The following is a 21610-nucleotide window of genomic DNA, read 5'->3' as shown; positions in this document are numbered from 1 at the left end:
GATGATTGCTGCTCACTCAGAGAAGTAGTTGGAGGCGCTGCTGCTTCACCTGGAGCGTGCTACTAAGTGGTGGGGCCTTACCATGTGCCCCTCCAAAACTAAGCACCCGCCTGGGTATTTTGTGGCATCAAACACTCCACCCCCTCAACTCCCCATTGCCGGGGCAGTTATCGTGTGCCACAGTGCCGGCCCTTCATAGGTGCTCGCTAACAGCACTTGCCCCAACAGTCTGTTAAATACAGGGGGGATCTTTGTCTTCGTGTATCTGTGCCTATGTTTGAGGTGGGGAGCGGTAGTCTAGCCGTTAGCGCGCTGCGATACGAACCTGACGGCCCAAGTTGGATTCCCTCTCACGGCCAACAACACCAGCGACGATTATCTGAACCTGTCCTGGGCCTCCTCTAGGTTAATTCAGCCTCAAATGAGTACCTGGAGTGCAGTTGGGCAAACATCGCCTACTCGGGAGACAAAGGCGACCGGGCGTTGACGCTGGCCACCCACCCACCCCTTCGTGCGCCTTCATAGGCACTGCCACTCGCTCGCTAACTGCACTTGCCCCCGACAGTATGTTGAGGCTACACGGGCGATCTTTGTCTCTCTAGCGTGTGTTGTGCCGCGATGCACGTGCCCCCGCTTTCTCCCCATTACTTGCAATCTCGGGCAGATGTGAACCCTGGCACGCTCCGAGTGTGGGATGTGCATCGTCGCGCGCTGCGCGCGGCGTGTAAACATCGCCACTGGGGAGACAAAGGCGGCCGCGCGTGGTTCTGACAACACCGCCCCTCGTTGCGCCGCAGTATCCGGCTCTTCACAGCGCCCTTGCCCCGACACTCTGTCGGGGGCCACACCGGGGTGGGTGGGGATCTTTGCGTGTTTGCGTGCTCCACCAGCACCCGTCGCAGCTGAGCGTGGCGAGCAACCCGTCCTTCGAGCCGGACCTGGGCCTCACCTCTCCGCGCGGCGCCGGTGGGGGTCCCGTGCCCCCCACGCCATCCGTGCCTCCTTCGCCGGCTCCCCCGTCGGGACTCGCCGCCCGGCTCCCAGCGACGCAGCAGCAGCAGCAGCATCAGCAGCAGCAGCATCATCAGGCAGCGACATCAAACGTACGACGTCACGTCTTGCAACTCAATTTTTAAATCCTTTATATTAAGTTCACTTGCTTGCGTGCTTGCGTGCTTGCTTGCTTGCTTACGACCGTGCAAATCTTTCGGTCGTTTTTTAACCCACTTCCCGTGATCCAATCGAGCTGACATTTTGCACACAGACTCGTTGTGCGTGACAATGTATTTTCGGGAAAAAAAATTCCCAAATTTTACACTGTTTAGGGAAATTTTTTTAAATATTTAATTACCAATTGCTTAATGGTGGCAGACAATCATCTGACCCATAGGTGGCAGCCATCTCAAGCCAGAGGACGAGAGGACTCTAGCCGCCCCGATGCCACGCGTATAAAGGATTTATAGTGAAAAACTTTGTTTTTACGGGTACATTTTTTACTCACTTCCTAATGTGGTATCGACTGCAAACTTCGTATACTTATGTCATACTGATGACAACACTATATTCTATCATTAAACAAATATATATTTCTTAACATCATTTTTTACATGTTATGTTTCGGCTTGGGTCTAATTGTCCACGCTCAACTGACGTTGGCTGTAAATCACCACGGCCCCCTTACGTTGTGGCAAGCTTCGGGGCCACTTCCTGGAGTCGTGGAGTTCTGCCATTACACATACATTTCATAAAAGCGTGTTTTTTAAAAAGTTTAAAAAAAAAATATTACTTATTGAATGGAGGCCACGGACTGCGCCACGGAGCTTTTAGCGGTAAACAAGGCACCGTATTTACCGGGTAAAACTTCGCACTACCTTTACCCTACCGGGTAATTCTTCCAAGCTACCTTTACCCTACCCTTTACCTTACCCCTTGGCATGTCGACACCTTTACCCTTAACCTTTACCCTTTTACCCGGTAAAAAGGGTAAATTGCCTTACCTTGCCGAGGCCTATTCGTACGCACGTACATATGCACGTTGAACTTCTTTCGCACCGTACATAGCCACCCGTGCTTATCGGTGGCGCGGGGGAAGGACAACCAAACAGGGTTGGGTTCGATCCCGACCCTGACGATGCCCGCTGCTGTATATTTGGAGTTTGAGGTGTCTCTCTCTCACCGTGGTAACGTGGGTTTTTCTCCGGGTCCTCCATTTTTTTCGTTCCACGTTTAGAATCATGTCGCTGCCTTACATTTCTACGTGACGATAAGCCACTTAATTGAGTTATCTTTGTGGCCACTTCTGAGAAAGAGCTACATAGTTCAGTAGCGCTTTACCTGGTAAAATATCAAATGGTTGAGTCTTATAGACCTCCACGCGACCCCTTGTATGTATGTTGAACTTCTTTCGCACCGTACGAAGCCAACCGTGAAAATCGGAGGTGCGGATTTGACATTTGATATGCTGTGTGTGTTGCTATTGTGTGCGTTGGCATTGTGTGTTGGCATTGTGTGTGTTGGCATTGGCAGTGGATGCTTTTAGTCTCTCTTTGTCTGTATATGTGGATGTCTCTATCTGTACGCGTGTGGGGGAGTCGTGGTGCAGCTAATCTGTTGCACGCGTGCGTATGTGCGTATGCACGCGCATGTGTGTGTGTGTACAGGCAGGGGAGCGGTAGTGTAGCGGTTAGCGCACTGCGTTACGAACCCGGCGACCCGAGTTCGTTTCCCGCCCATGGCCGCCAACACCGCTGACAATTATCTGAACCGGCCCTGGGCCTCCTCTAGGTCGACTCAGCCTCAAACAAGTACCCGGTGCGGTGTGTTGACATCGCCACCGGGGAGGCGAAGGCGGCCGGGGCGTGGTGGTGCCGGCCACCCACCCACCCCCTCGTGTGCCACAGTGCCGCCCTTCATAGGTGCTGCTACTCGCTAACAGCGCTCGCCCCGACAGCAGAGGTCGCAAACGGGTTTTGATTCCTTACCCGTACCCATACCCGGCCGCACCAGGGTCACAAATGGGTACCCGTACCCGGCCGGGTACAGGTACCCGTATCCTACCCGTACCCTACCTGAAATGAGTGACAAACGGTGACTCACCAGTGACTCACGGTCTACCCACACCCGTACCCGGCCGCACCAGGGTCGCAAATGGCTACCCGTACCCGTACCCGGCCGGGTACGGGTAGCCGGATATCGGGTAGGGTACGGGTATCGGGTACCCAATTGCGACCTCTGCCCGACACTCTGTTGACGCCACGCGTGGTGATCTTCGTCCTCTGTGCCCGCGCGCGTGCAGGCGGGTACCGCGGCGCCGCCCGCGGGAGCCGTCGTGAAGCAGCCGTCCAAGGAGGAGCTCATCGACTTCCTGCTGCAGAACCTGACGCAGCAGGCCGAGCGGAGTCAGCAGTCCCACAATTCCCGCGTCGTCCCGCTGCCGCCTCCTCCCCAGCACCCGCTGCTGCCGCAGCAGATTCCCAAGATGCAACAGCAGCAGCAGCAGCAGCAGTTCTCCGCGCTCTCCCAGGGCATGCAGGGCATGCAGGGGCGGCCGCAGCCCACCCACAATGCATTGCCCCACGGCGGGCAGGCCAGGCCGATGGCCGGGTACGGGGGGGTCGCGGCGGGAGCGGCTCCGGCAGCGGCCCCGGTGGCGGCGGCGTACGGGCAGCAGGGCGGCAACGCGGCGCCGGTACCGGGCCCGGCGACGTCGTCGTCGTCGTTGTCGTCGTCGGCGTCGGCGCACGTCAACGGGTGCGGCACGGACCGGACGCCTACGTCGGGGACTCTCAAAGAGGTAGGCGGTGGTGGTGGTGGCGGCGGCAGTAGTTGTGGTGGTGGTAGTGATGGCAGTGGCAGTGGTGGTGGTGGTAGTGGTGGGGGGTCGTGGTGGTGGTATTGGTGGCGGTTGTGGTAGCAGTGGTGGTAGCGGCAACGGTAGTTGTGGTGGTGGTAGTGGTGGCGGTAGTGGTGGCGGTTGTGGTAGCAGTGGTGGTAGTGGTGGCGGTAGTGGTGGTAGTAGTGGTGGCGGTGGTGGTAGTGGTGGCAGTAGTCATGGCAGTGGTGGCGGTGGTGGTAGTGGTGGTAGCGGTGGTGATAGTGGTGGGAGTAGTGATGGCAGTGGTGGCAGTGACGGTGGTAGCGGTAGCAGTGGTGGCAGTGGCGATGGTAGTGGTGGGGGTAGTGGTAGCGGTAGCGGTGGTGGCAGTGGCGATAGTAGTGGTGGTGATAGTGGTGGCGGTAGTGGTGGTGGCAGTGGTGGGGGCAGCCGGTGTTAGCAGCGGTAGCAGCACTCGACTCGACAGCACTGCTGTGGCAGTGAGTGAGTGAGTGAACGGGTGTCAGGGTGAGTAAGTGAGTTAACAGGCGACTGAGTGAGTGAGTTAACGGGTGGCTGAGTGAGTGAGTGAACGGGTGTCAGGGCGAGTGAGTGAGTTAACGGGTGGCTGAGTGAGTGAGTTAACGGGTGGCTGAGTGAGAGAGTGAACGGGTGTCAGGGTGAGTGAGTGAGTTAACAGGCGACTGAGTGAGTGAGTGAGTTAACAGGCGACTGAGTGAGTGAGTAACAGGTGGCTGAGTGAGAGAGTGAACGGGTGTCAGGGTGAGTGAGTGAGTGAGTTAACAGGCAACTGAGTGAGTGAGTTAACGGGTGGCTGAGTGAGTGAGTTAACAGGCGACTGAGTGAGTGAGTGAGTTAACAGGTGGCTGAGTGAGTGAGTTAACGGGTGTCAGGGTGAGTGAGTGAGTTAACAGGCGACTGAGTGAGTGAGTGAGTTAGCGGGTGGCTGAGTGAGTGAGTGAACGGGTGTCAGGGTGAGTGAGTGAGTTAACAGGCGACTGAGTGAGTGAGTGAGTTAGCGGGTGGCTGAGTGAGTGAGTGAACGGGTGTCAGGGTGAGTGAGTGAGTTAACAGGCGACTGAGTGAGTGAGTGAACGGGTGGCTGAGTGAGTGAGTGAATGGGCGGCTGAGTGAGTGAGTGAGTGAACGGGCAACTCAATGAGCGAGTGGCTAAGTGAGTCAGTGGGTGGCTGAGTGAACGGGTGTCAGGGTGAGTGAGTGAGTGAGTGAACGAGCGGCTGAGTGAGTGAGCGACTGGGCGGCTGAGTCAGTGACTGGACGTTTTTGAGTGAGTGACTGGATGTGAGCCACTGGGCGTATTTTTAAATCGGGTGGCTGAGCGAGTCCCTGTACCGAGTGGGTGGGCGTGCGGGTGAGCGTTATTTTACCTGTTCGCAGGTGTGCGTGTGTCTGGTGAAAAACTCCGGCCTGGGGTTCAGCATCACTGGTGGCGTCAAAGGCCAAGGAAACCCCTTCCGGCCAGGAGACACGGTACGTACAACAACAACAACAGCGATTTGTGTTCACGCTTCAGGTGACTTTCAGACCGCATTCCATTCTCTTCCTCTCCCCCCTCATATTTTCCGAACATAGATAGACTCTATGGGAACCTCATTTTCCAGTAAAAATATGATAATTGGTTCTTTACCCTTCTATCTGGCAACAAAACTGACACCTTTTTACAAGGAGTCATGTTTGCATAGACCGCAATACCTGCAGTCATAATACAAACAAAAGAACATAACTCTGATAATGTGCACTGTCCTCATAGATGGACTCGTCCATCTGGCCAACGGCCAAATCGCTGTCCGTGGTGCTGAAAAACGCCACTTTTTTCAAATTTTCTTGCTGTGGATTTCACACCTGACGATGATTGCTTGTGTTGCAGTCGAAACGTCGTGAGAATTTTTATTGTTTTATATTTTTATTATTTTATTGTTTCCCTTCTACGTGACTTTACCGAAAGAACCAAGAATATGAATCCCTGCAGTCACGAAAGCTTTAAATCAAAATTTAGGTGTTAAGATGTTAAAACACCAAACTGAAACCTTTTTACAAGGAATCATGCCTGCATTAACCACAATAATTGTGGTCAGATTGCAAACAAAAAACATACTCTGATAATACATGCATTGTCCTTGAAATTGATTGGTCCACACCAGAGACAGCTTTCTTTTGAGCCTTGTCTCAAAACGGTGTTAGACCAGAGGACACCAAAAGGCGCACACAGCAAAAAGACAACAGCACCATCAGAGTAATGAGAGCTCGGGGAGAGCATCTACATCATGGGACCTCCTTTGCCGGTACCAAAAAATGAGAATGGGGTTTTCCCCTTTTTCTTGTCGCCAGAAAAAAAGGGGCAAACCCCATTCTCATATTTTAGTACCGGCAAAGGAGGTCCCACGATGCAGATTACCCATCGACTTATTTTACCACCAACCAACCTGTTCGCTTGCGATCATTTATTTTCGTTTCCCCTCCCTTCGCAGGGGATCTTCGTGACGCGGGTGCAACCCAACGGCCCGGCGTGCAACCTCCTGGTGCCCGGAGACAAGATCATGAAGGTGAGGACGGGCTGACTGACGGGGTGTAAACGCGGCGGCCCAAGGCTCGCCCCGCCGTCCCCCGTCGTGCCAGGCTGGGTGCACGGGGCGGGGGGGGGGGTGGTCCTCGCTGACAGGCAGAGGTCGCAACCGGGTACCCGATACCCGTACCCTACCCGATACCCGGCCGGGTACGGGTAGCCGTTTGCGACCCTGGTGCGGCCGGGTACGGGTAGGCCGTGAGTCACTGGTGAGTCACCGTTTGTCACTCATTTTCCAACGTCTTGTCTCTTCTCACAATTCAAGTTCCTAGAATCAACGCACCCGCGCCTGCAACGTGGCTTCATCCCAGAGGTCGCAATAAGGTACCCGATACCCGTACCCTACCCGTACCCGGCCGGGTACGGGTAGGATACGGGTACGGCCGGGTACGGGTACGGGTACCCGTTTGCAACCCTGGTGCGGCCGGGTACGGGTAAGGAATCAAAACCCGTTTGCGACCTCTGCTGACAGGCCTTGTTGTGAGAGGTCCCGCGGGACTTGCGAGCCCGCTCAGCTGAGATGAATGCTTGAACGCGTTCATCTGTGAAGGGTGGGACGGGGCACGATGGGGGTGGGTGGCCCACGCCACGCCCGGCCGCCTTTGTCTCCCCCGTGTTGATGTTTACTCTGTGTGTGTCGCTGTGGGTTTACTACATGGTCCACAGGTTTGGGTGGCCACAATCTCATGGCTGTGACTTGTCTCTAAAGTATTTCTGTGTGTGTCTCTATGAGTCTCAATGAGTCTCTGTGTATCTATATGAGTCTCTGTGTATCTCTATGAGTCTCTATGTATCTCTATGAGTCTCTATGAGTCTCTATGAGTCTCTATGAGTCTCTATGTATCTCTATGGGTCTCTGTGTATCTCTATGAGTCTCTATGTATCTCTATGGGTCTCTATGTATCTCTATGAGTCTCTATCAGTATCTATGGGTCTATATGAGTCTCGATGTGTCTCTGTGTATCTCTATGAGTCTCTATGTATCTCTATGAGTCTCTATGTATCTCTATGAGTCTCGATGTGTCTCTGTGTATATCTATGAGTCTCTATGTATCTCTATGAGTCTCTATGCATCTCTATGAGTCTCTATGTATCTCTATGAGTCTCTATGAGTCTCTATGGGTCTCTATGGGTCTCACTGTATCTCTATGTATCTCTATGTATCTCTATGGGTCTCTATGTATCTCTATGAGTCTCTATGAGTCTCTATGGGTCTCTATGGGTCTCTATGTATCTCTATGTATCTCTATGGGTCTCTGTGTATCTTTATGGGTCTCACTGTATCTCTATGTATCTACTACACGGTCCTTAGTTTTGGCTTGTCCACGGCCACAATCGCACCGCTGTTACACCCGTGACGGAGCTCCGTGCATCGGCCTGCCGCCGGAGATGTCCTGACGCCGGCCGATGGTGGTGGTCCCACCACCACCGTCGTCTTCGAGGAGGAGGAGGAGGAGGAGGGACATCAAAGGCCAGGAGGTGGTGCGATGATGTTTACGTCTCCAATGAGGAGGCGTTTAGTATTCCGGACGTCCGCGTTGTTCCTTTAACACGGCCGTTGCGTCTGTGGCCCCTGAACCCCCGTCCCCGTGTCTCCCTCTCTTGCTTCCTCCTCCTCAACCTCCTCCACCACCACCTTGTCTCCATTCTCCCCTCTCTCTACCCTCTCCCCTCTTCCTCTCTCTCCCCTCAATTCCCCCTATTCCTTCTCTCCCTTCTCCTCTCTCCCCTCCATTCCCGTCTCTCCCATCCTCTCTCTCCCCTCCATTCCATCTCTTCCCTCTCTCCTCTCCTCTCTCTACCCTCAATTCCCCCTATTCCTTCTCTCCCCTCCATTCCATCTCTTCCCTCTATCCCCAATCTCTCCCCTCCATTCCCGTCTCTCCCATCCTCTCTCTCCCCTCCATTCCATCTCTTCCCTCTCTCCTCTCCTCTCTCTACCCTCAATTCCCCCTATTCCTTCTCTCCCCTCTCCTTTCTCCCCTCCATTCCCGTCTCTCCCCTCTTCTCTCTCCCCTCCTCTCTCTCTACCCTCTCTCTCCTCCTCTCTCTACCCTCAATTCCCCCTATTCCTTCTCTCCCCTCCATTCCATCTCTTCCCTCTATCCCCAATCTCTCCCCTCCATTCCCTCTCTCCCCTCCATGCCATCTCTTCCCTCTCTCCCCTCCTCAAATCTCTCCGCTCTCTCTCTCTCCATCCCCTCTCTCCCCATACCCCCCCCCCCCCGCGTCTCCCCCCTCCCCCCCCCCAGGCTAACGGCTACAGCTTCAATCAGCTGGATCACGACCAGGCAGTCGCTCTGCTCAAGAGCTTCCAGAGCACCGTGGACCTCGTGGTGCTGAGAGAGGTCGCGACCTGAACGGGGAGAGGTAGCGAACTGAACGGGGGTCACCTCCTGAACGGGAGGTCGCGACCTAAATGTCCTCACACCACCTTGCTTGTTTAATTGCGTCTGACCCGAGCCGGTGGGTGTGTATGGGTGTGTGGGTGGGTGCGTGGGTGGGTGGGTATGGGTGTGTGTGGGTGGGTGTGTGGGTAGGTCGGTGGGTGGTCGTAGGTGTGGGTGGGTGGGTGGGTGTAGGTGTGTGTGTGGGTGTGTGGGTAGGTGGTTGTGTAGGTGTGTGTGGGTGGGTGTGTGGGTAGGTCGGTGGGTGGTCGTAGGTGTGTGTGGGTGGGTGGGTGGGTGTAGGTGTGTGTGTGGGCGTGTGGGTAGGTGGTTGTGTGGGTGAGTGGAGGAGTGTGTGGGTGGGTGCGTGAGTGGTTGCGTGTGTGTGTGCGTGTCGGGTTTGTGTGTGGGTGGGTGTGTGGATGCGTGTGTGTGTGTGTCGGGTTTGTGTGTGGGTGGGTGTGTGTACGTGGGCGTGTGTGTGTTGGGGTGTGTGTGTGTTGGTGTGTGGGTGTTAGAGGGTAGGGATGGGTGCCGAGCTCTGTGAGGGGTGCTGAGAAAAACTCAACTATGAACAGGTTTTTATTTTACCAGCTAACTTCCCGCTGATGCTGTATATCTCTTCGTCGGGAGCGACCTGGCCAGAAATCACACCGCTCGACAAAATCGATCATCGCCACGGTGGGACATCTATAGCAGCAGGAAAACATACTCTTGAGATGCATAGAGACCCTTAAAGATACATAGAGACCCACGGAGACACACAGAGACCCACAAACAAGACGATTAACTCACTGAGCTCTTCTTCAGAAGCCACCAAGTGGCTTTTCGTCGCCGCCACGTGGCGGGGGGTGCGGGTGCAGAGTGGGGAGGTTATTGAGAAAGTAAGAGAGTGAGATGGGCAAAGGTGAAGCCTATACGGGAGCTATTTGACATTTGATTTGCCGTGTGTGTCGATATTCTGTGTGTGTGTGTGTGTTGATATTGTGCGTGTTAAAGGCTATACGGGGTATCTTTGTCTTTGTTGGCACAGTAGGGGGCTCAGCTGGTGCGCGTCTGCCAGTCATCTCGGTCAGTCAACCCATGGCACCACCTGGGTCTGTCCCGTGACCTCCTCCTGCACCTAGCCTGACACAGCAGTCAACCCATGGCACATGCTGGGTCTGTCCCGTGACCTCCTCCTGCACCTAGCCTGGCACAGCAGTCAACCCATAGCACCTGCTGGGTCTGTCCCGTGACCTCCTCCTGCACCTAGCCTGGCACAGCAGTCAACCCATGGCACCTGCTGGGTCTGTCCCGTGACCTCCTCTTGTACCTAGCCTGGCACAGCAGTCAACCCATGGCACATGCTGGGTCTGTCCCGTGACCTCATCCTGCACCTAGCCTGGCACAGCAGTCAACCCATGGCACCTGCTGGGTCTGTCCCGTGACCTCCTCTTGCACCTAGCCTGGCACAGCAGTCAACCCATGGCACCTGCTGGGTCTGTCCCGTGACCTCCTCCTGCACCTAGCCTGGCACAGCAGTCAACCCATGGCACCTGCTGGGTCTGTCCCGTGACCTCCTCATGCACCTAGCCTGGCACAGCAGTCAACCCATGGCACCTGCTGGGTCTGTCCCGTGACCTCCTCCTGCACCTAGCCTGGCACAGCAGTCAACCCATGGCACCTGCTGGGTCTGTCCCGTGACCTCCTGCTGTGAGCAGCGAGGTCTTCGACACTTCACGTGGCAGTCTCAAAGTGCACGTGGCCTGGCACAGGTGCCGTGGTGACATCACCATTACCTAGTGGTGAATGGTGATGTCGTATTGGCAGTGGATGCTTTTTGTATGTCTGTGTGTGTGTGTCTGTCTGTGTGTGGGCGGTTGTCTGTATCTGCGTGGGGAGCGGTGGTCTAGCGGTTAACGCGCTGCGCTACGAACCCGGCGACCCGAGTTCGATTCCCGCTCACGGCCAACACTGGTGACGATTATCTCAACCGGTCGTGGGCCTCCCCGAGGTCAACTCAGCCTCAAACGAGTCCCCAGTGCAGTGTGTAAAAAAAACATCGCCACTTGGGGAGACAAAGGCGGCCGGGCGTGGTGCTGGCCACCCCATCCCCCCCTCGTGAGCCGTGCCGGCCTTCATAGGTTCTGCTCGCTAACAGCACTTGCCCCAACAGTTTGTTGAGATTATACGGGGGATCTTTGTTTGTGTGTGTGTGGAGGTGTGGATATCTGTGTGGATATCTGTGTGGGTGTCCCTGTGTGTGGGTATTTGTGTGTGCGCATGAATGGCTACACGTGTACTGTGTTTGTGTGCGTGCATATGTGTTTGGTCTTCCTTATATATGTGAGTGTGTGTGTGTAGGCGTGTGCTGTGTCTTCGTTTTAGTTCATCCGCATGCATTTGCCTGCGTATGTATGCGAGGAGTGGTGGTGGAGCGGTTAGCGCACTCTGCCATGAAGCCGGCGACCCGAGTTCGATTCCCGCTCACGGCCATCAACGCCAGTGACGATTCATTTGAAACGGTTCTGGGCCTCTCCTAGATCAACTCAGCCTTAGATGAGTACCTGGTGCGATTGTGTTAACCATCGCCACTGGGCAGACAAAGGCGGTCTGGGGGGGGGGGTGGTACTGGCATTCCACACCACTTCGTGTGCCGTACCGGCCTTCATAGGTGGTGCTCGCTGACAGCACTTGCCCCAACGGTGTGTTAAGGCTATACAGGGGGGGCGGGGAATCTTTGTCTTTACTTTGTACATGGACGAGTGTTGTAAAAGTGATTTGACTCTTGCGTGACTTGGAGGAATCCATACTCTGTGGTTCTTTCGGTAAAGTCACGTGGGTAGGAAAAATTAAATGAAATAAAAAAAATTAAATAATCTATCACGACGTTTCGACCGCTTGTGTGGCGATCGAAACGTCGTGATTTCTTACTTTTCTGTTAAATTTTATTTTTCTACCCACGTGACTTTACCGAAAGAACCAAAGAGTACGTTGTTCAAGTGTACGCGCACGTGGTGTGTGTGATCTGCAGTCACGAGGTCACCATGTCATGGGGTTCCATCATCATCATCACCACCTCCCCAACCACCACCACCACCATCAACTTCATTGTCATCATCGTCATCGCCATCACCAGTAATCATAATGACCATTATCAATTCCATCATCACCATCTTCGTCGTCATCATTTTTTCCCAGGTCGTTTCAAACATCGAGGCTTGCTTACAGGGCGAGTGGCTTTCGCATTGTGCCTACTCTTCTCTTGCCATAGAAATGTGGAATTTCCGCCACCGGCGTATACGACTGCTGCCCAACGTTTTAGTCTCTTGACGATTCCACTCTCACGTTAGAGCACAACGTGAACAGCTCCTAGGCGCGTAGCGTTAGATTTAGCCGCGCGCGCGTGTGTGTGTGGGGAAGTGGATCGTAACGTGGTATAGTATCTAGTAGTAGTACTAAAAGAAATGGGATGGTGGATTGTAACGTGGTATAGTATCTACTAGTAGTACTAAGAGAAATGGGATGGTGGATTGTAACGTGGTATAGTAGTACTAAGAGATGGGATGGTGGATTGTAACGTGGTATAGTAGTACTAAGAGATGGGATGGTGGATTGTAACGTGGTATAGTAGTACTAAGAGATGGGATGGTGGATTGTAACGTGGTATAGTAGTACTAAGAGATGGGATGGTGGATTGTAACGTGGTATAGTAGTACTAAGAGATGGGATGGTGGATTGTAACGTGGTACGGTACCTAAACAGAGGACGCTCAGTAACCCATTGCGCACCTTTTACCGTGCAACAATCTGGTGTGAAAAGTAAGCCGAGGTTATCGATGTGTTAAGATATAAATATTATTGATCATTATTGGGTTATTTATCCTGTAAAAAAAAGATGATGTCGTTTACCCTTGCGTAAGGAAATGTTAGTCGCCATGAATACGGCCGTTGGGGACAAACAAAAAAGTCGAGTTGTTTAGTTTCTTGTTTAGTTTGTTGTCCTTCCCCAGCACCTCCGATTAGCGCAGTTGGACACGTACGGTGTGAAAGAAGTTCAACGTACATACTATGGCACCAGCCCTGTGGACTGTGATTACCCAGCCGTGCGCGTGTGTGTGTCAGTGTGTGTGAGTGAGCGAGTGTGTGTCGCGGTTAGCACGCCGCGCTACCAACCCAGCCACCCGGGTTCGATTCCCGCTCGCAGCCAACACCAGTGCCGATTATCTGAACCCATCCTGGGCCTCCCTTAGGTCGCCTCAGCCTCAAATGAGTACCTGGCGCGGTGTACGAACGTCACCACTGGGGAGAGAAAGGCGGCCAGGCGTGGTGTTGGCCACCCACCCCCTCGTGTGCCGTAGGTGTTAGTCGCTAACAACACTTGCCCCGACGGTCTGTTAAGGCTATACAGGGAATCTTTGTCTGTGTCTGTGTGTGTGTGTGAATGTGTGTCAAATGTTGGGTTGACGTCTGTGGGCGCCACGGTGGCTAGGAGATGTTGACTACCTCGCCTGGTATACAGGAGGTCGTGGGTTCGATCCCGACCCTGACGATGCCTGCTGCTGGAGTTTGCGGTGTCTCTCTCTCTCTGCCTGTGGTCGCGGGGATTTTTCTCCGGGTCCTCCGGTTTTTTGCCTCCACATTTAGACTGGACATGCCCTCAGGGTGTTTGGCTGCTGCTTTATATTTCCACACGACGACAAGCCACTTCGTTGATGGCCACGTCATTTCTGAACAAGATCTACGCAGGTCAGTGGGCCTTACCTGGTAAGATAATAATAGTTGAATATAGGCGATGGGTCTTTGCGGATCTCTATGCGTTTAGGTAATATTTGGATGCTATAAATTGTCCACGTGATGAGGAGCCACTTTCGTTGAGCCGTGATCGTTCGTCATGTCCCAGGTCGCTTCTGAACCAGAGGTCGCAAACGGGGTTTGATTCCTTACCCGTACCCGTACCTGGCCACACCAGGGTCGCAAACGGGTACCCGTACCCGGCCGTACACGTACCCTACCCGTACCCGGCCGTGTATCGGGTAGGGTACGGGTATCGGGTACCCGGTTGCGACCTCTGTTCTGAACTCAAGAGCCATGCAGCTCAATGGGTCTTGCACCTGGTAAAATCAAATAAAAAAACTAGTTTAAGTTTAACAGGCAGCACGTACGGGACATGCGCTGTGTGAATGCGTGCGTACAGCAAGTCGTCTGCCACGTTGGGGATGCGTCCCTGGAAAACGCCGTTCTACCGCTTGTGCCAGGCTGGGTGCACTTTGAGGTCACGTGAGGTGTGGGAGGCTCGCTGGCGGGAGAGGTCGCGGGGTAGACGCCAGCTCTTGTGGATGTTACTGAGCCGACGTGAAACGTTACGCCGCTTGCGTGCGCGGTACATAGGAACGAATCAGGAGGACTTCTCCACAAATCTGGCTGTCGCCTGATGAAGCTGGTTGTAATTACTGGCGAAACGTCGTACTCAGATTGTGAATGTTGTGGCTTTGCTCTCCAACACACAACCGGTGTGCTGTACTAGTATACTACACTATACACTACACTATACACTACACTACTATACACAATACACTACACTACTACACACTACACTATACACTACTATACACTACACAATACACTACACTATACACTACACTACACACTACACTATACACTATACTACTATATGCAATACACTATACTACTACACACTACACTATACACTACACTACTACACACTACACTATACACTACACTATGATACACAATACACTATACTACTACACACTACACTATACACTACACTATACACTACACTACTATACACTACACTATACACTACACTACTATACACTACACTACACATTACACTACTATACACTACACACTACACTACTATACACTACACTATACACTACACTACTATACACAATACACTACACTACTACACACTACACTATACACTACACTACTATACACTACACTATACACTACACTACTATACACTACACTATACACTACACTACTATACACTACACACTACACTACTATACACTACACTATACACTACACTACTATACACTACACTACTTTACTACTATACATTACACTATACACTACACTATAAACTACACAACTATACACTACACTACACACTACACTATACACTACACAACTATACACTACACTATACACTACACTGGTGTTGCTGTACTCGTAACGAATTGGCCCCTTTCTGTTCACGTGACAAACCCCTTACTAGTTGGCTGTGTCGGGTGGTGGCGGGTTTCAACGACGCGTTCATACATTTACGCGATCTAACCCCAAAAACCTCGATTATGGGACTATTATGGAGTGCATATTTGTAAACATACATACATTTAGGATGTGTTTTTTTAATTGGGTCACAATTTTGGTGTAAAGATATTGAATAGGTAGCCCAAAATAAAAATAAAAAGTAACAAGATGTACCCGACAAGATGGCATCGAACAAACTTGAACGTATTCTTGGTTCTTTCGGTAAAGTCACGTAGAAGGGAAATAATAAAATCTGAAAAATATAAAACAATAAAAAAAATGTATTGCTGTGGATTTCACACCTGATGATGATTGCTTGTGTTGCAGTCGAAACGTCCTGAGAATGTTTATTGTTTTATATTTTTATTATTTCCCTTCTACGTGACTTTACCGAAAGAACAAAGAATATGAATCCCTGCAGTCACGAAAGCTTTAAATCAAAAAGCTTAAACGTGTGACGATACATGAATAGGGAGGACGCTCGCTATATTTAGGCGATCTTAACCCAAAACAACCCTCTGCGGACAGCTTTTCTGTATTCTGTACGATTGACAGAATACGATTTGAATTACGGTCTAAATATTTCATCTTGTTATATGTATGCTGTGTCTGTTCAGATATACATCTGGTGTTGTTTATTTATTATTACGTGTACGTAAAATGACGTGCCATTTAACGCTGCAGTATGTGTGTGTATATATCTCCATATATATAAGGCAAAGTTGTGAATGTGTGTCTGTTCAAAATGTTTAGCGCACTTCCCGACATGCAACAAACTTGAAATTTGCCATGTGGGTACTTTCCAAACTTTACACCATGCAAACATTATAAAAATACACTTTTTGGGGGGGGAACTCAATAATGCAGAGATTTTTTGCACGGCAAGTGAGCAGTGACTAACATCTGTCACGTGACCCGCGCACGTGGAAGCGTAGCGCATTGTAGTGTAGCGGGTAGCGCTACGCCGCACTACGAACCCGGCGACCCGAGTTCGATTCCCGCTCACGGCCACCACCGGTGACGATTATTTGAACCGGTCCTAGGCCCTCCCCTAGGTCGACTCAGCCTCAAAACGAGTAACTGCTGTGGTGTGTGAACATCGCCACTGGGGAGACAAAGGCGGCCGGGTGTGGTTAATCCAAGTCCCGGGCGAAGCCGGGGTAGTACAGCTAGTATAGTATATATGAAGTATAGCATTATAACGTCTGTAAAGTACGGGAGATCCTTGTATGGTTCCGACCTGTCGCGGGCGGTTCGTTTTGGCTCAGGCTGTAGCCACGGAGTCAACATTGGGGGGGACCAAATCTCCCAGGGGGTCTGGGCACCCCCAGAAAAAATCTAATTTGAAAATTAATTTCCTGCCTAAAATATTTAAAAAAATTCACTAACGCATAGGATGGACTTTTAATTTATTTTTTACAATAATATTTAATAGTGTATCGCATTACATTGCTCTGTTTTGTAGTTGTTTTTTTACCTTTTCTTGTTTCATTGTATGTAATGGCAGAGATTAGGGATTAATATAGTACAACCATAACCACAATCATATAAACAAAAATCTATTTTATAGCAATATATTGGGGGGGGGGAAATTTTGAGCATATTTGAATATTGGGGGGGGGGGGGGGATCTGTCCCCCCCTAATATATATTATAGTAACGGCCTTGGTTTTGGCCCCATGCGGGTATCTATGGATGTGCGTTGAACTTCTTTCGCACCATACGTAGCCAACCGCGTTAATCGGAGGTGTGGGGGAAGGACAAGAAATTGCGAGTCTCTGTGTGAGTCTATGGGTCTCTGTGTGAGTCAATGGGTCTCTGTGTGAGTCTATGGGTCTTTGTGTGAGTCTATGGGTCTCTGTGTGAGTCAATGGGTCTCTGTGTGAGTCTATGGGTCTTTGTGTGAGTCTATGGGTCTCTGTGTGAGTCTATGGGTCTTTGTGTGAGTCTGTGGGTCTTTGTGTGAGTCTATGGGTATCTGTGTGAGTCTATGGGTCTTTGTTTGAGTCTATGGGTCTCTGTGTGAGTCTATGGGTCTTTGTGTGAGTCTATGGGTCTCTGTGTGAGTCTATGGGTCTCTGTGTGAGTCTATGGGTCTCTGTGTGAGTCTATGGGTCTCTGTGTGAGTAGTCTATGGGTCACTCTGGGTCATCGGGGAGTTTCGGTATTTATTCAGTATTTAAACGACTTTTTATTTCCATTTAAAGCTTTCGTGACTGCAGGGATTCATATTCTTGGTTCTTTCGGTAAAGTCACGGAAAGACAGTGTTTCACACGCTGTCTTTCCGACAGACCTGTTCTTCGTCTGAGGACGGTTGCTTGCGTTGTGGCCGAAACGTCGTGAGAATTATTTAATTATCTTTTATTTTTATTATTTTATTATTTCCCTTCTACGTGACTTTACCGAAAGAACCAAGAAGATGACTATTTATTGTCTAGGAATGTGTTTTTTTTTGTATCGGGGCTTCTTTTCATGTTTATTTCAGAAATGTAGTTTTTCGTCTATTTTGCCATACACCATGGTGCTTATTTCAATTGCAACGTTGCGTCTGCGTTTTGCTTGGACGTCTACGACCTCACCGTATTATTTGGGTCAGAGTTGAGTACCGAACATCGGCGGTTTTGGTTTTCGCCGCACTTTCCAAGAACGCAACCGTCCACCCCTCGTCAAAAAAATTTAAATATAAATAAGTACACATTCATAACACGGGTTTTTTTGGGGGTGGGGGGGGTTAGATCGCGTAAATATGTGAATGTGTCGTTAAACCCTCCACCACCCGACACAGCCAATTAGTAAGAGGTTTTGTCACGTAAACAGAACGTGGCCAATTCGCTACTAGCACAGCAACACACCGGTTGTGTGTTGGAGTGCAAAGCCACAACTTAAAAATTGCCGACAACACCAAATGTAAGATTTTGACTTAAAACTTTCGTGATTGCAGGAATTCATATTCTTTGGTTCTTTCGGGGGGGGGGGGGGGGAACCCACCGGCCCCGGCTGCGACTTGCAGGATGTCTTGTTGGTTCTTTCGGTAAAGTCACGTAGAATGGAAATAATAAAATACGTGACTTTACCGAAAGAACCAACAAGATGAATCCCTGCAGTCACGAAAGCTTTAAATCGAAAAATTGCAGGATGTCATCGGAACTATTCCGTTCCGATGACGATAATGATCTGAACCAGTTATGGGGCCTCCCCTAGGTCGACTCGGCCTCAAATGAGTACCTAGTGCGGTGTGCTAATATCGCCACTGGGGGAGACAAAGGCGGCCGGGCGTGGTGCTGGCCACCCATCCCCCTCGTGTGCCACACAGGCGCTCGCTCGCAGCACTTGCCCCAACAGTCCGTTGAGACTAGAAGGGGGATCTTTGTCTTTGTTATTTTTGTATGTACGTCGTATGTGTTGCATATTTCATGTGTGTGTGTATTCCCGCGTGCATGTCTATTGCGAATTTACGTCTGTGGACGTGCGTATCGTGTGCGGGTTACATTCTATGAGAGTGTGCGTGTGTATTTGAGCGAAACTGGGGATTTATTTATAGTTGTGCATGTGTGCGATTTTGCGTGTCACTGTAATAGTTCACGAAGGCACGCGTGCGTGTGCACATACGAGCTTGCGCGTGATCTTGTACGCGCGTATGTGAGCGTGTATTGGCGCGTATATGTTCGTATGTGGATGCGTGTGTACGCGTGATTTATTTGCGCGTGCATGTGCGCGTACGAGAGAATTGCACGTGTGTGTGTGTGTGTGCGTGGGGAGCGGTGGTGTAGCGGTTAGCACGCTGCGCTATGAACCCGGCGACCCGGGTTCGATTCCCGCTCACGGCCAACACCAGTGATGATGTTCTGAACCGGTCCTGGGCCTCCCCTAGGTCGACTCAGCCTCAAATGAGTACCTGGTGCGGTGTGTAAACATCGTCACTGGGGAGACAAAGGTGCTGGCCACCCACCCCCTCGTGTACCGCTTCCGCCTTCATAGGTGCTCGCTAACAGCACTTGCTCCTACAGTATGTTAAGGCTATACGGGGGATCTTTGTTTTTTTTTGTATACGCATGTGCGCGTATGAGAGTGCGTGGGGCGGTGTGTGTGCATCTACGTGTGTGATTTCGCGCGTGAGTGCGCGTATGAGAGTTGGGTGACTTTGTGCATATGCGAGTGTGCAGTTTGCGTCACGGGTGGAAAAAACACCCGATTTTTCCAGTGGCAGGCATCGGGTTTTTTCTCTAATAAAATTAAACCCCATTTCGGGGAATTAAAACGTGGTTTGATGAATACGAAACTCTGATCCGAGGCTTAGGCTGCTTTCCTCGTCGGTGCTGCTATCATCGTACTCGGGGGGGCCGTCGGGTACGGGGTAGTCGTAGAATGCGGCGGGCAGATTGGTCGTGATGAACACGAGGAGCTTCTCCTCCACAATCGTGGGCACCGCCAGTGAGTTCCTTCGCTTGGAACGGACGAAGCCCATCGTTGAGAAGTTGGCGAAGTGCGGTTCTGCGATTAGAACCAATTAAACCGGATTCCTCCCAATCTCAAGATGATCGGGTTCAATATAAAAAGACAATTCAACCCGATTGTTAAAAAAAACCCGACTGTGCCACCCTTGGTGCGCGCGTGCGTGGCTTCGTGCGCGCGTAAGCGAGAGCGCGCGTTGAGATTTCTCTTTTTTGCGCGTCTCTATGAAAGTGAGCGAGCGAGCGAGCGGGGTCTGTATGCGTGCGTCAATGCAGCTATACCGGCAGTGTACATGCGCGTGTGATGAGTGTGCGTGTACGACAGGCACCTGGGACGTACGGACTTTGTGTGAAGCCTGCAGACCCAGTGGTGGTTTCGCCTGCAGACGTCTTGACATAACTTCTCTATATTTGAAGTTTTCGTGACTGCATGGATCCATACTCTTTGGTTCTTTCGGTAAAGTCACTCACCCTGCTCTCGTTCCCTTCCCCCCCACCCACCCACCCACCCTCCTCAGCTATATAAACCCTTGTCAAAGCCATCTCTTTGGCATACCTCAGCAACTGTTTTCGCTGTGGTTGTCCTCACCTGATGACGGGCGCTTGTATTGCCGCCCGAAACGTCGTGATTGAATTTCGATGTTAAGGTTTCGTGACTGCAGGGATTCATCTTCTTGGTTCTTTCGGTAAAGTCACGTAGAAGGGAAATAATAAAATAAAAAAATTGAACATTGTATTTTATTATGTTGTATTTGTATTATTTTATTATTTCCCTTCTACGTGACTTTACCGAAAGAACCAAGAAGGTCGTGATTGAATTTAGTTGTTTCCACTTTTTTATTTTATTTTATTTTTATTTTCACCCACGTCACTTTACCGAAAGATGCAAGGAGTCTTGACGTAACTCCTTGAACGGCGAGTCGCCAATTCACGCTTTTGTCGCCGCCCGTTCATTTGGAGGGTACGAGATGTAATCGCAGAGGTCGCCGCCGCCGCTGCCGATGGCAACTTCTCGACGGACCCCGTCGATTGATTTTCACCCGAAACGTTTCTTCCACCGTGCGTCCGTCGATGGCCTTCGAAACTTTCGTTCACTTTTTTTGTTGGGGCCGGGCGGGCGGGCGGGCGGGCTGGTGGGCGGGCTGGCTGGCGGGCGGGCGGGCTGGCTGGCTGGTGGGTGTGTGTGTTCAGCGGCCGTGTTTGAATCTGGATTTGTATTCTACTCACAATGTTATTATGGTCGTCGTCGTCATCGCTCGCCGCTCCATTTGTTAGCGTGACGATTTATTTGGCGTCACGAGTTGCATCTGTGCTCAAAGGGTGGTGGGTTACATTGTTAAAAAAAAGTTGCAATAATCGGAGAGAGGCGGGCGCGCGATGACAATTATAACAACCGGCGATTCCGTCAGATATTGGCTTCCATAATGGAGGGTTCTTTTTTTGTCTGTTTGTGCGTTCGGGTCAGATTGCGTGGACATTTTAATCAATCTCTGCTAATGGATCGGTCGTGAAATCCCACTACGTGCTGAACAGATCTGGCGTGTTGTTTTGAAGCCACGCGAGCCACAAGCATGGAGACCTGCGCCTGGGAGTGCTGAGCAGTCGCAGGTCAAAAGATCTTGAGGAGCTTGTTGGAATTCATGGTGACCTACGTGGGATGCCAACGAGTACGCAGAATGCGTTGCCGTCTGTCCGTACCGCTCCTTACGAGTGCGGGAGATTCTCGATTATCCGCGTGCGATTTATCCGAGATTTTGACGTAAATTAACAAACCCGTGGGTTTTCCCTTGAGCCCCAGCTTAATGATCTGAAAACAGTGACGCAACATTGCTTTTCTTGGAAATGATTATTGCAAGTCACGCGGTGCTTAAACCAAACAAATAATTGCGCTCCGGTTCATCCGAAATCCACTTGATCGCCCTCTACAGTACAGGAGTTGCAATATCTTTACAACGGTGGGGCAGAGTTTGACCGATGGGGGGGGCCGAGTCTCCTGCTGAGCGGGAGCAGGAAAGTGCGAAAAAATAAGATTATGATAATAGGGTTTTTTCCATTTTTTCTGGCAACAAAACTGAAACCTTTTTACA

At 51.2% G+C, this 21610-nt stretch overlaps 1 protein-coding gene across 5 annotated transcripts in view; it reads left to right on the top strand.

Annotated features, from left to right (window-relative positions):
- Positions 1-21610, top strand: part of LOC144952367 (uncharacterized) — a 158069-nt gene that overhangs the window by 103514 nt on the left and 32945 nt on the right. For 2 of the 5 annotated variants that reach the window (XM_078882767.1, XM_078882760.1), the window contains exons 21-25: positions 891-1103; positions 3296-3793; positions 5234-5326; positions 6325-6399; positions 8686-8789. In XM_078882767.1, coding sequence (XP_078738893.1) covers positions 891-1103; positions 3296-3793; positions 5234-5326; positions 6325-6399; positions 8686-8789 — 983 coding nt within the window. Of the gene's footprint in view, positions 1-890; positions 1104-3295; positions 3794-5233; positions 5327-6324; positions 6400-8671; positions 8897-21610 lie in introns of those variants that run through there. The other 3 variants (XM_078882790.1, XM_078882783.1, XM_078882775.1) reach the window with 2 other exon arrangements.

This window comes from Lampetra fluviatilis, chromosome 3 (assembly GCF_964198595.1).
Source record: "Lampetra fluviatilis chromosome 3, kcLamFluv1.1, whole genome shotgun sequence".
NCBI classification, from domain to species: domain Eukaryota; kingdom Metazoa; phylum Chordata; class Hyperoartia; order Petromyzontiformes; family Petromyzontidae; genus Lampetra; species Lampetra fluviatilis.
This window is presented reverse-complemented; position numbering and strand designations above follow the sequence as displayed.